General features: G+C 57.0%; 5 protein-coding genes across 5 annotated transcripts; 2 read left to right on the top strand and 3 right to left on the bottom strand.

The window, feature by feature from the left end:
- Nucleotides 1-861: 861 nt before the first annotated feature.
- Nucleotides 862-2,337, bottom strand: CCM_05886 (flavin-binding monooxygenase, putative; the record flags this gene model as incomplete). Its single annotated transcript, XM_006671030.1, has 1 exon — nucleotides 862-2,337. The coding sequence occupies one exon, from the start codon at nucleotides 2,335-2,337 to the stop codon at nucleotides 862-864; it is 1,476 nt and encodes a 491-aa protein (XP_006671093.1).
- A 599-nt stretch (nucleotides 2,338-2,936) lies between these two features.
- CCM_05885 (FMN binding oxidoreductase, putative) lies at nucleotides 2,937-4,345 on the bottom strand (the record flags this gene model as incomplete). The annotated part of the gene is made up of 3 exons (XM_006671029.1): nucleotides 2,937-3,008; nucleotides 3,072-3,425; nucleotides 3,485-4,345. 3 exons carry the CDS (start codon nucleotides 4,343-4,345, stop codon nucleotides 2,937-2,939), a joined length of 1,287 nt encoding a protein of 428 aa, XP_006671092.1.
- A 688-nt stretch (nucleotides 4,346-5,033) lies between these two features.
- On the top strand, nucleotides 5,034-6,936 carry CCM_05884 (FAD dependent oxidoreductase; the record flags this gene model as incomplete). The annotated part of the gene is made up of 3 exons (XM_006671028.1): nucleotides 5,034-5,193; nucleotides 5,249-6,505; nucleotides 6,812-6,936. 3 exons carry the CDS (start codon nucleotides 5,034-5,036, stop codon nucleotides 6,934-6,936), a joined length of 1,542 nt encoding a protein of 513 aa, XP_006671091.1.
- Nucleotides 6,937-9,110: 2,174 nt separating this feature from the next.
- CCM_05883 (uncharacterized protein) lies at nucleotides 9,111-10,255 on the top strand (the record flags this gene model as incomplete). The annotated part of the gene is made up of 3 exons (XM_006671027.1): nucleotides 9,111-9,282; nucleotides 9,338-9,548; nucleotides 9,607-10,255. The coding sequence occupies 3 exons, from the start codon at nucleotides 9,111-9,113 to the stop codon at nucleotides 10,253-10,255; spliced, it is 1,032 nt and encodes a 343-aa protein (XP_006671090.1).
- Nucleotides 10,256-11,074: 819 nt separating this feature from the next.
- CCM_05882 (uncharacterized protein) lies at nucleotides 11,075-12,163 on the bottom strand (the record flags this gene model as incomplete). The annotated part of the gene is made up of 2 exons (XM_006671026.1): nucleotides 11,075-11,639; nucleotides 11,715-12,163. The coding sequence occupies 2 exons, from the start codon at nucleotides 12,161-12,163 to the stop codon at nucleotides 11,075-11,077; spliced, it is 1,014 nt and encodes a 337-aa protein (XP_006671089.1).
- Nucleotides 12,164-13,765: the final 1,602 nt, after the last annotated feature.

The raw sequence follows: 13,765 nt of genomic DNA, 5'->3' as shown, positions 1-13,765 counted from the left end.
GCTCGCCTGGTGCGGCGGCAGCGCGAACCGCAGCGACAGCAGCTCTGCCCGCCGCGGCAGCTGCGCCCGGTAGTCGCCGCGCGTGTCGTACGCCTCGACGGCGGCGCGGAGGCGCGTCCAGATGCGCTGGTGCAGCACGTGCAGTCGGTCCGTGTCGAGCGCCCGGTCGGCGTCGGCGGAGGACGGGTGAAAGAGCTGCGAGACATGGCTGCGTACCTTTTCCCAGAGGCCGTGGAGCGGATGCGACTCGTCGACGTAGTCGCTCGTGAGCGTCGTGTGCCCGCTCCAGCGGAACTCGGACCTCATTCGCCTTTCTGCAGCGGCAAAGGTCCATCTCGGGTGGACCGGTGGCTGGTTTTGCATCTCTCTGATGGCGGATTCGTCGTCACGCATCTTGGCTTGGAGTACGGAGAGGTCGGTATATGTGCGGGATGTGGCGCTTACTGCTGTCTGTAGAAGAAACTGATAAAAATGAAGCTTTTACTGGACGCACTGCGAGTTATTTTCAGAGACGCGGTATGTCTGGGAGAGATCTCGCGTTGGGCCTGGGGCTGCCGCCCGATTGGCAGGTGCAACTGTGAGACGAACAGACAATCACAAGCTCGTATCCAGTCGGTAACCACATTTGAAACTCGGTTCGTCACCGTGGACGCCGTGTAACATTGACGTGGTCATCCACGTGCAATCCCGATGCTCAGATGTGTAGCGCAAGGCAGCCAAAGTATCACAGCATCTAGAAGATGCTTGCTTATTGGTAAAAAGTCGTCCACGTCAGAGATACACACCATTGTCAACAACAAGATTTCTCTTTCAAAGGATAACGACATTCTACCAACTAGTCTATAAATCCATGGCCACCATTCATCTCATTTCCAAGCACGTCTCGACGTCGCCGTACTGCGTCTTCCACAAGTCCACCAAGTAGTTGGTGCGCGGCCCCCAGACGCCCGTGCCCGCCTTTGGCAGCTCCTCGTTGACCTTTTGCAGATACGTAGCCGACAAGCTGAACAGCGGCTTGGGCGTCATGGACCCAGCCGAAGCCGCATCGAGCCGCGGAACCGCGACCCGGGCCTTCTGCCTGTCCATGTCCTTGATGACGCGCACGGCCAGCAGCGCGGCGCAGTCGCACCCCAGCGTCCAGGCCGCATTCTCAAAGCCAATCGTAAAGAACAGGTTCGGCACGTCCTGCAGCATGGTGCCTTTCCAGAGAAAGCTCTTTGCATAGTCCTTGTCCGTGCCGTCCACCGTCACCCGCATGCCGCCGGCAAAGAGCAGCTTCAGCCCCGTGGCCGTGACGATGGTGTCCGGGTACAACGTCTCGCCCGACGCAAGACTGATGCTGTTCTTGCCGACAGCGCTGATCGTGTCCGTCACCACGCTGGCCTTTCCGGAGCGCAAGGCGGCAAAGATGTCGCCGTCCTTGGACGCGCACAGGCGCTGCTCCCACGGCTTGTACCGCGGGTTGAAGTGCGGATCCCACGGCACGCCCGCGGGCAGCAGCCTAGCGTTCTCGTAGCGAATGTACCGCCGGGACAGGCGCGGCCAGGCGCGGCACGCCGCAATCATGAAGATGGTCTGCAGGATCCAGCCGACGCGGTGCAGCCAGTACGCGAGCGCCCAGGGCAGCGCGGCGAAGATGGCGGACGAGAGCGCGCCCCGCGACGGCAGCGGGAAGATGTACGTCGGACTGCGCTGCAGCATCGTGACGTGCGCGGCGCGGTCCGTCATCGACGGCACAATCGTCACGGCCGTGGCGCCGCTGCCAATCACCACCACGTTCTTGCCTGTGTAGTCGTAGTCGGCCGGCCAGAACTGCGGGTGGATGACGTCGCCCTGGAAGTCGCCGATGCCGGGGATCGTGGTCTGCAGAGGCTCGTCGTAGTCGTAGTACCCCGTGGCCAGGTAGATGAAGCGGCTGTAGAGCGTCGTCGCGGGCTCTTTGGCGCTTCCTGGTGAGCTAGTGGTGACCTTCCAGCGCGACGCTTCCGATTGCCAGTCTATCGAGGTTACTTTGTGGCCCAGTCGGATGTGCTTGATGATCCCCGTCTTGGTGGCCGAGTCAATCAGGTACTGCTTGATGTCGTGGCCGTCAGCGAGCGCCTCCTTTCTCGGCCAGGGATTCCACTGGAACGCAAATGTAAAAATGTCCGAGTCAGACCGGATTCCTGGGTACCGAAACAGGTCCCAGGTACCGCCGATGGACTCGCGCGCCTCCAACACGGCGTAAGAGCGCTTGCCTGGCGACGACTCCTGGTAACGGTACGCTGCATTGATTCCGGCAATACCAGCGCCGATTATTATCAGGTCCAGATCAGTTCCTTGGTCGTGCTTGGACATTTTCGAAGAGCATGGAGGCTTGGTCTCAGTGTCGGTCTAGTAGAAGCAGAAACGACGGCGGAGATCTGTGGTGTGTCACTTGACTTCTGTCTAGCACAATGGCCCTTTATATGTACACAGTCCATATATCCATAGGACAATCCCTTTACCAAGCCTTCCAGATGTTGCACCGATTCGCCGGTCTGACTCCGCCTCCAACTTCTGTCACTGCGTCCGGACTTAAGTAGCAACAGGCCCCAGAATATGGGCTTGCCGGGTCGTGGGCGGCCTATCTCCGAGTCCATGGGTTTTTATACTTTAAATTCTGTTTATCCGAGGTCTGCGTAACCGACAATGCGTATAACGACTGGCAATTGCCGCTTAGACACCTTGTTGAGGCGCAGCCCTCGGCAGTAAAGGTTACAAAGGTACTTTGAGGGGTGCTTGCTATGGAAATATCTCGGCATTCGTGATCACATATGTCTTCTAATCAGCATAGTTATTTTAAACCGAGAACGGTAATATGGGTACAATATAACGAAAGCATTTGACTATCTGAGTTGCTCCGTCGCCGCTAAGCACTACTCAAGGCCATGTCCAGCCAGCCTACGTAGACCAAACTAAAATCTCGATTCCGGCACCTTTTTACCAGCCGCGGCTACCATCTTATGGATGGCCGAAACATATCCGAGCTGAGTTGGAAGGAATTAGCATCTCGAGTTACAGACATCTCGCGAGGGGATGAAGTTGCTCACCGTCTCAGTGCCCGCGGCAAGACCCTTGACTCCAAGCATCCAAGCAAGCCAGGATTGGGAAAAATTCTTAGTGGCCAGTGTGGCAGCCTCATCGGCAATACTTTCGTTAAAAACGACCGTCTGCGGAAGCTTTGGATCAATGACCGATGGCCGTCCCACGCCCACCATGTCGCACGCTCCGGACGCAACAGCGTGCTCTAGACCAAGCCGGCTCCGAAAGCCGCCAGTGACCATAAGGTGTGTGTCCGGGAAGGCTTTCCGGACGTGTTTTGCAAATTCGAGAAAGAAGGCCTCTCGCGCTGCTGTGCTAGGCGACACCTTGGCCTGCGTCGCGGCGGTGGTTGAGATCATGTTCTACGTAGCCCACTTGTTAGCCACGTACATCATGCCGATAAATACAACCCGATGCGTACCAGAGGGTCTTCGTAGTTGCCGCCACTGATTTCAAGGAAATCAACTCCGGCATCGACAATGTCCCGGAGCTGCTCCAGACAATCACCGAGCTCGCCGGCGCTCTGGTGATCGACGCTGTTCATCTTGAGCCCAACGCAAAAGCTGCTCGGCACCTCGGCCCTCACAGCCCTGATGACATGCACGATAATGCTCGCCCGGTTCTTCGCCGAGCCTCCGTAGCGATCCGTCCGCGTGTTTGTCTTGGACGACATGAACTGCGCCAGGAGATAGCCGTGGGCGGCGTGAATCTGCACGCCGGCAAAGCCAGCCTGCGACGCCATGCGCGCGGCGGCGGCGAACCGCGCCACGATGTCGTCAATGTCTGGCTCCGTCAGCGCGCGCGGCCGGCCAAAGACGAGGGCCGCGGCGGCCCGCGCGATGAGCCCGCCGCCCATGTTGACGGGCACGGCGCTCGGTGCCACCGTCTGCGCCATGTACGCGCGCGAGCCGGCGCCGAGCGTCGACTGCCGCCCGGGATGGTTGAGCTGCAGGATGGCGGGCGTGCCGCGGCTGCTGGCGGCCGCGGCCCACGGCGCCCACGCGGCGACGTGCGAGCTGGCGCTCAGCCCGTCGTGCACGGCGCAGTCGTCGGGCGTCCCCAGGTAGGCCGCGTCAATGTGCACGTTGCCGGTGAGGATCAGGCCCCAGCCGCCGTCGGCCCATAGGCGGTAGGTCTCGACGAGGCCGGCGTGCGGCAGCCTGTTCTTGTCCGCCCAGCCCTCGGCCATGGCCGTCTTGACGAGCCGGTTTGGCAGGGTGAGTCCGCATGGGAGCGTTATGGGCTTTGCAATCTCCAACTGCAGGGTGTGGGTTTGTGCCATTCTGTAAGAGTGAGCGTGGTGTTGAACAATTGAATTGAGAAGGTATTGAGCAATGTGAGACAGAATAAGTGAATAAAAGTTGCAATTTTCGAAATAATACTGTTCTGGCTTTTATAAGTCCAGCAGCAGGAGAATGCCAGCAAGACACTTTCTCTCCTCGTTCCTGTCCGCAATTTAACACGCATAGAGTCTCGGCGGCCAGTCCCCAAAGACGGACTCGGAAGTCGCCTGCCCTGTTTGGCGCCGGGATCAAGACTAATCCATGGCGGGACGGGGCTGACCTTCGCCGAGATGGGGCTCACCTCGGCCGGGACAAGACTAACCCACCTCCGGCCTTGACTACGGCCGCGGCAGCAGCCAACCGTTGTAGCAGTGTACCGGAAGTCACATGTCCTATTTGTTGATCAAAGCATCGCCTTGAAGGTGTAATTGGAAGATCTTCTTGGCAACGGCTTTTTGGTATCTTAACTCCGGGTCAACGAACGGCAGCCCCTGAAAGCGCATCGGCTGCCGAGGCATAAATCTAAACAGCCATGGCCTCTCCAAGGCGAGTGGGCGGCTGGGCAATTATTGCCGACAGTGCCATTCTATAAGATTGGCCTAGAGGCACGATGTGTTAGGATGGCCCAAGCAGCTCTACTTACGAAAAGCCAAGCACCCAAGACGAAGTACCCACGACCAATCAGACATGGACGCGCAGTATGATTACGATGTGGTCATTGTCGGCGCGGGCATCGGGGGCATCTGCAGCGCCTACCGCTTACAGGAGCGATGTCCCCAGTTGACGTTTTGCGTTCTCGAGGGCCGTCATGAAGTAGGAGGCACATGGAGCCTCTTCCAATATCCCGGTACGTACAGCCCGGAACAGAGTCATGCTTCCATGTCCGCTAATGGCGCCAACAGGTATCCGTTCCGACTCGGACCTCTACACGTACAGCTTTCCGTGGAAGCCTTGGCACGGAAAGTCCATCGCTTCTGGAGCGCAGATCCTCCAGTATCTGAAAGCCGCGGCGCGCGAGCATGGGCTGGACAAGCACATCAAGTTTCACCGACAGGTGGACAACATGAGCTGGTCAACTGCAACGAGCACATGGACCGTGGACGCCACCGACACCGGCGCTTCCGACACGGCGGCCAAGACGGAGCGCCTCCGATGCCGCTTCATGCTGCTTTCCACGGGCTACTACGACTACGAGACACCGCTGCAGGCGCGAATCCCAGGGCTGGCCGACTTTGAGGGGCCCGTGGTGCACCCGCAGTTCTGGCCCAAGGGTCTCGACTTCCAGGGCAAGAACGTCGTTGTCGTCGGCTCCGGCGCCACGGCCATCACCTTGGTACCCACGCTGGCGCGGCGCGGCGCGGCGCACGTCACCATGCTGCAGCGCTCGCCGACGTACATCGCTTCGGTGCCGGGCGAGAGCGCGGTGCACTCCCTCACCAAGGTCATGCTGCCGCGGGACCTTGCCTCGCGCGTGATCCGGTGGCAGTGGATCCTCTTCATGCTTCTCTTTGTGCGCTTTTGCCGGCTGTTTCCCCGACTCGCCTGGGCGGTGCTGCTGCTCCGCACGCGCACCGAGCTCGCGCTGCACCAGTCGATTGAGCCCGACTTTACGCCGCGCTACGAGCCGTTTGACCAGAACCTGTGTCTCACGCCGGATTCCGACTTTTACGAGATGCTCCGCAAGGGCAGGACGAGCATCACGACGGGCCACATTGACCGCGTGACGCCGACGCGCATCAAGCTCCAGACGGGGCCGGCGCTCCGGCCCGACATCATCGTCACGGCCACGGGGCTCAAGGTGCGTTTCGGCGGCGGCATTCGCATCGCGGTGGACGACGAGCCGTTTGCGGTGAGCGAGCACTTTGTCTGGAAGGGCTGCATGCTCGACAGCCTGCCCAACTGCGTCGCCATCATCGGGTACTACGACGCAAGCTGGACTCTAGGCACCGACATATCGGCCAAGATGGCGTGCCGGTTGATCAACAGGGCGATGCGTGGTAAGAAGAAGACAATGGTCGCTCGCACCAGGGAGGGAATGAAGACGGTACCGATGATGTACCTCAATTCTACGTATGTAACCAGCGCCGACAGCCACATTCCCAAGGCTGGCGACCAGCCGCAGTGGCAGCCGAGGAAATCATACTGGCACGATACAAGGAGTGTGTGGTGGGGGGATATCAGCACCGATGTCGAATGGTCATGAAGCCCTGGTATCTGAAGGGAGACGGCACTGAAGTTGGTGTGCAAAGAGTGATGGAAGATTAATGAAGTGGCCAGGATAAAGCGTCAAAGGAAGTGGTAGCGGACGAGGCTGGAGGAATGATTCTCCGCTCCGACGGTTTGCCAGCAAGTAGCACAGGTCCGGGTCATTTCACTCAATCATTGTTGTCTTATTCAAAACATGGAGCTTTTTTCCATTAAAAGTGAGGAAACCATTCGTATATAAGTTCTGTTAAACTTATTAGCCGATGGCGCCTCACCAGTGAGCGAGCAGGTGCAGGCTCAGCGGCATCACCCAGTGAGAGTTCTGGTTACCGACTCATCCGCACCTCATGATTCACCGGTTTCTCTCCGCCCAAGGCTGCAATAATAGGTGCGCAACTCTCCTTGTCACTTGACTTGAGCTGCAAATTGAGCTCTTTATAAGTTCATCAAGTTGGGCTGCAAGCTTTTTACCTGTGTCCTGGCTTCTTGTGACTTTACTCTCATTGGGGGGTATACACACGTAATGGCCACCCCCCTCTGATCTGCTCTGTGGTTCACGACCAGATCGGCTACAGCGACTAGACCGTGGCTGCATATTGGGGCTAGTGAATAGCGGCCGGCTGCTTGGTAGCCGTCCGGAGAGCTGTACATCCGAGAGCCCAAGCTGCACAGCCAACTCCACCGGCTTAATAACCTGTCGCCCTTTCTTCCCCAAAAGCTGTCCGCGGCGGCGCGATCGCCCGGGCCCAAAGTGTTTCATTGTCCTTTACCTTCCTTGTCGAGCTTGCAAACATCATTGCTTTTATTGGCCGATTGCAGGTCCGGGGAAAGAGATTGGCCGTCTCAGTTTCCGGTTTTGAGCACAAGGGCTTGGAATGCGGCTTGGCAAATGTTCCTTTGCTCGGGAGATCTTCTGGAAACTATGCAATTTACCTGCCATTCGGACGATGGATGTTTACATTTCCGTGTTCCATCCGACGGCTTGCTTTACTCTGCTCGTACATACTGCTTCGAGTCCATCAATCACTGGTGTCCGGGGAAGTATTCTACCCAACGATATGGATTCAGATTCAGCCATCGTAGATTGACCGTGATGCTAAATACATACATTCTGATTGGAGAAGAAAACGGGAACTTCCCGCAGGACGGTGTGGATGAAATGATACCGCTAACCATTGGCACCAAGGCTCACCCATGTAGCTAGTCTCAACCCTCCTTTTGCTCGTTCAAGCTGTTCAACTGTCTTCTCCCCCGGATAGCTCGCGTTCCGACGTAAGCACTCCAGGTTCCCCAGCACCCTAATCAAGCAGGCATTAGGTTTGGAATCATTCTGGCATCCCTGCCTGGGGCAAGAGACCAATCTCGTCAGCCTTGCGTCTCTGCGCCCGCAGAGTGATGAAAAGAAGGAGAAGCAGCTTCATCGGTGAGAGTGGTACTTCGGTGGAAAAGTAAAGGATGGTAGGTATTATTATTGGGTTCAATTCAGAAAAAAAGTAGCAGAAACTCTCTCTTGAGCATCTGCTAGGCGAACTCTACCACCCACGGCGTCATAGGCTTATAGCTCAACAGCCGCCTTACGCTCCAGCCAACGAGAGCTTCTCCCAAAATAATCAACACGTCATGAGAGGCCAGCCCCCCTGCATGGTATTGCTGGTCACTGCTCTAGTTGCCCGTCAGGCTGGGCTGAGGAGGGGGGGTGGCGGCAGCGATCATTGATGCATGCCACATCGGGAACAAGAGCCTCGACCTCGACGCCCATTTGGGCTACAGCTCACTGAGTACACTCCAAGAAGCAAAAGGGCGGCTTGAGCTCTCGTAGTGCTACGCTAATAGCTCCGTAATAATAAACACGGACAGCTTGATTGGCCCGGAGGAATTAACTATTCCAACATTTTGCACCTTGGTGTTGCGCTCACCTTTCCTAGAAAAACATCACCACCTGCCGCCGTCTTGCCACGATGTGCAACTCTTTGGCTGAATAGCAGCCAAATAGCAGCTCCGATCTTTGTAATGCCAAATGTATTATTGTCCTGTCAAATATGAGCTCTAAAGCCTAGTTGCAGCTTTTGTTATAGCTGCCGGGTGCTGACGCCAATGGCCCGAGAAGGCTAACTAGTCCTCCCCGGGACGTCATCGGACGGGTTGTCGCGCACCCGGCGCACTCCAGCGGGCTTGAGCAGTCTTAGACAGAGCTCTCTGATGCGGAGAGGAAGGGGGTGGGTGTGCACTACGCTCTCATCGTCGTGGTACCTAGCTAGAACCGGGCGTGTCACAAAAGGCATCGAGCTCTGCTAGCGGTACGGGCATGGATAGGCCGGCATTGGCTTTTAGTTAGCAACGTTACCAACTTCTCGAGCGGGAGCGTGATGAGGTTGAAGGGGCGTGTGCTCATCCCCCCAGGGAGAAGACAAGCTCGCTCGCCGTTTATAAGACCTAGGCGACGGGCCGTCCTCCCACCTTTTCACTCTTCGGTCCTCCCTCTCCCCCAAGCAGAGCCGATTGTGACAATCAACCGTTAGAAACAAAACCTCAAATCCCAAAGCCATCTCAAACATCACGATGCGCTTCTCTACCATTGCCGTCGCCGCCGCGGCCACGGCCGTCCAGGCCCAGCGTTCCACAGACATGCCCATCTGCGACTACTACACCACGGCGCTCCTCAAGAACAACACGGCCGAGAACCAGGCCACTCTCCTGACGCTCCTCGTCAACACCGTCGTCATTGGAAACTGTGTGTTGTCCCTCTTTGTGCCTCGAAAAGGCGTTGATGCTAACAATGTCTGCAGACACCATGCCCAATGTCGGCGTCTCTGTCCCGGGTATCCTCAAGGAGGGCGAGGTCGACGGCACCATGGTCAACCTTCTCCCCTACTTCAGCGGCGGCCTGGCCTCGACCAACCGCGGCGACAAGGCGACCTGCGTCAACTTCCTCGACGGCGGCGCCGCCGAGCCGCTGATGAAGAACAAGCCCGCCAACGACGAGACGTCAAACCAGTAGTACGCACATCCAACTCTCTTGCAGACCCCCAAACATTTCTGACCAACGCACAACCAGCTTCCTCCTCACCCATCTGTACCAGTTCTTCGGCACCCTGCTCGGCTGCTCCAAGCAGGGCATGACGGGCTTTGACGCCTACGGCGGCGACCCGTCCATGTACAAGGTGCACAAGTTTATGAACCTGGGCAAGGCCGAGATGGGCTACTTCATCACCCAGGTCGGCATGGCCGCTGCCTCGTTTGGCGTCGCCAAGGACGACATCACCATCGTCGCCAACGCCCTCGGCGACACCTTCAACATGCGCTGCAGCGCACCCGCCGAGGTCATCAAGGGCCAGGGCCCCCAGCCCCAGGCCATTTGCATCAAGAGCGACTGCACCGAGGCCAAGGACCCCAAGTGCGATGCCTACTCCGAGGCCGTCGCCCCCGCAAAGTGCAACGGGACTTCCAGCTCCATGACCGGCACTATGACCGGCACTATGACCGGCTCTGCCACCGGCACCATGACTGGCTCCATGACTGGCTCCATGACTGGCTCCATGACTGGCTCCATGACTGGCTCCATGACCGGCTCCATGACCGGCTCCGCCACCAGCTCCGCGGGTAGCAGCCCTACATCGACCGCTCCAGCTTCCGGCGGTGCCGGGAACGTCAACAACTTCGGCCTAGCCGCCGTCATTGCTGCCGCCGCCGCCTATGCTCTGTAATCGAGTTGATCGTGACGAGTGTTGGAGCTGTGATTATGGAGTTGATTATACCAAATACATTTCTGTGGATACACGTGTACTTCTCTGGGCTTTGGGGCATATGCCCCGTGGATGAGAGAGGCAGCAAATGGATGCCTCGAGGGTTTAATAGTCAATACAATCCATTCCACAAATATAATTCGACTAGCTACGACCTAGCGCGAGGAATCATGTGCTTCAATGATGGATAGTGCATGCTCGCGCCATTCTAAGTCTGCAGCTGGTCAGTCAATAACGCAGGCGTGCTTTCACTAGTTGGTCATGAGACAGCTCATCTGTTCAGTTGGAAGTATCTACAGGGCAGCACTTGACAGTCTAGCGCGTTACGTCGTTCACAAAGGTGTACACACACGACAATGTAAACCCGGGACGCCGGTAATAAATTCAATCAACCCTGCTAGCTACCACCAGCATTGGGTGCCAACGCCGTCGAGACTTACCACATGCCAAACGCCCTGTGTCGTTAAATGCAGCTAAATGTACACCACGCGTGTGGTCTGAATCTCGATTCGTACTCGCATCAAAGGTCAACCCGCTAATTCTGAACCGTTGAAAAATGTAAAAAAAATCATCATGCGCTGGCATCCGTTCTGTACTCCGAGATGGTATACGTGTTGGGCGATGAGCCTCAGTGGCTGAGGGGATAGCCAGATGCCCGTCAGCCACATCCGCCATCTGGGGTGTTGGTTGCATCGTCTGCGGTCAACGTCGTGTCGGTCGCATTTTCTCCTCTTAATCCGACTTGCAAGATGCCGTGCCATCACCCTTGCCCAGAAGTAGTCACCGCCACCGCTTCTTCTTGCGCGGCTGGGGGACTACGATAGTTGGGTTCGTCGTGGGCATTATCGGTTCCGAGGCTGCTTTACTGGCGTTGGTACTATTGTTGTAATGTGCAAAGTTGGCAGGTTTGCCCAGAATGAATCCAAGGGATCGGCTTGTTCCTTGGCCGGCGTCGGCCTTCATGAGTTCACTCAAGTCGTGGCTTACTCGGCGCGCGAAATCGAAGGTGTAACACTGTTCGCCGTCGAGCAGCTCACCAGTAGTGACAGGAATTGGGATGACGGACATGATGGGCATATCGGCCAGAGTATAGCCGGAAAGGGTCGACCATGGTCTTCTTTGGCGCGAACCCTGCGAGCTAGAGGAGCGTGCAACTTCCTCTTCGAGAGCAGGCTGCTGTGCAGCGAGGCGATAATTGACGAGCGAGCCGGCAGGGCCGTGAATGTTGGCAAACACATCAATTAGCGTTCGCATTCGGTTGGCGAGTTCCACGTTTGAAGAAAGCAAGCGAATAATGCGTTTTTCTAAGCCTGCCCGACTGTTTTCGGCATCGACCATACCAGGGCTGCCCCAAAAAAAAGATATGTCAGTAACCAGTGGCAGCGATTCAAGGGAAGTTGTTCCTAATGCGTGAACTTACCATTGCAGAACAGTTGTCATCATGGTCATGGATAGGTTATGCCATCGAATGCGCGCGCACAGACTGCGCAATTTAGGGTCAAAATTCTCGCAAATGACTGTGGGTGCGGTCGAGGCTGAAAGAAGGTTGTCGATGGCGTAGCACACATCTTGCAGCTCCGAAAAGGCCAAGACAGTGTCGGCCATGGTAACAACGACGTCATCAGCTTGGATCCAGGTGCTGCGCTCCGGGAACGGCAGACGCGCCGATTCAAGCAGACAGAGCGTTTTGTATAGAATGTGGGCTGAGGAGCGGCATTGCTTGGATTCCAACATGGCTTCGTTGATGAGGGTGGTTTTCAGGCCCAGCACCGCGTTCAACTCTAGCAGCATGTCCAGGATCTTGCCGCCGACAGCCAAGAGGCCAATGCTGGCCGTCGTGACGGACAAGTGCTCCATGCCACTATTCATGGTCGCGAGGAGGCGGGAGGGAGAATTCGAGGAGGCGCAAAAATTTCGGAGAGCGGAATAAATATCGTTTTTTTCGGCCGTAAAGACGGCGACGTGGAATGTTTGAACTCGGGGAGGCGGCGGGATTCTGAGACGCTATTGCGAGGCCTGTAATCGTGTGCCGTCAGGGTGGCGGTAGTCAGGCAGTGAAGGCCATGACCTGCAGTGGTTCGAGTTGGTTGGCGATGTCGAGATGTCAAGATGAAAACAGCAAGACTGGTATTGCATCGGGAAAGAAGTAACGGACACTGCAGAGATAAAAGAAAGTAGCCCCCGAAAAGGCCGCCCAAAAAGTTGCCATGCGTTCCGAGACCCCGCAAGAGCAAGAGCAAGGGAACGAGGACGAGGTTGCGCGGCGCAGGGCGTCATGGCCCATGGGTCACCAAGGGCAGCCTGAGTGGCGCAAGGCAAGGCCCTAGCACGGATAAACGGCACCTGGCGCGAGACGAGGGTACCGTGGAATGCCGTTCAGAGTCTTGTGGGCGGGAGGAGCCGATTGGGTCCGCTGCCGACTATCCGAGATGTCCTGCACCAGAGTGTGCCAGAAGAGTGCATGGTGCAAAGCCAATGCGTCGTGGTGGTGTGTCGCGGGGAGGGGCCACGGTGGTGGTTGTCGTCGTCGTCGTCCAGGATGCTTGGTAGGTACCAGGTAATTAGTTAGGTAGTTTGCCGAATCTGCATGCCTTGAACCCGTGTTATTTTCTGTTTTTGACTCGTCCGATACCCAGCCCTGCGACGTATTGCACCCTCGCCGTCTGCAGTCCACTGCTCAGGCTGACGTGACGGACGGGTTTGCGGCTTCCGCTCCCCTCAGGATAGAAGACTTTCCGAAACCCAGGCAAACGATTCGGCCCAAGTGTTCCAACATGACCCTCCCCGTCTAGCCCATTCACGGCTCCAGAGGGCAGCGCCAGCGGGGCCCTAGAGAGTTTTCGGTTTTGGCTCTGAAGCATGATTACGCTCTTTGCCTGGTGGGGTTTCATCGAGACTTGCCCCATGGTGGTGCGGTGTAGGCACCTGAGTGATGGGTTTGCTTTGGATGGGAGTAATGCTGTTGTTCTTGTTTATTGTAGTTATCGAGTTTGTTTGCATTGCTGGGTGTGGAAAGGGGGAGAAACGAGGCTGTACAATACCTGATTTTAGCTGAAGCCGCGGCGTTTGCGTCGCCAGCTGGTGGCTTGGGCCGCCCATCGTGACAACTGGCGGCCCTTGGCAACAGGTCATGATGGTACAAACGCCCTCCATTGCCGTCGCCCTTGCTTACCTAGGTACCTATCTATCTCGAAATATCTTCAGCGACATCCATCATGATCTTCGTCAACATAAACATCCATCCGCATGCATTTGACTGATCATCAACTCGACAGCCAGGCCCACTGATGCGTGCCGTCCAGCCCGATTTAGGCGGCATTTACTCACCACCATCCATGTCCCCGACGGGGCCTGGTTCTCCAAAAGCGCCTCCTGGACTCGTATTATCCTGGCGACCCAGTCAGTCAAACTCCGGGTCTTGCTTTAGTGGCCTCTGTCAGGGGTAGGGCCGCCCGCCTGTGACGATGCCAA

The sequence above is a fragment of the Cordyceps militaris genome (genome assembly GCF_000225605.1).
Source record: "Cordyceps militaris CM01 unplaced genomic scaffold CCM_S00004, whole genome shotgun sequence".
Classification (NCBI taxonomy): domain Eukaryota; kingdom Fungi; phylum Ascomycota; class Sordariomycetes; order Hypocreales; family Cordycipitaceae; genus Cordyceps; species Cordyceps militaris.
Note: the sequence above shows the minus strand (reverse complement) of the source record. Positions and strands in the feature narration are given on the sequence as shown.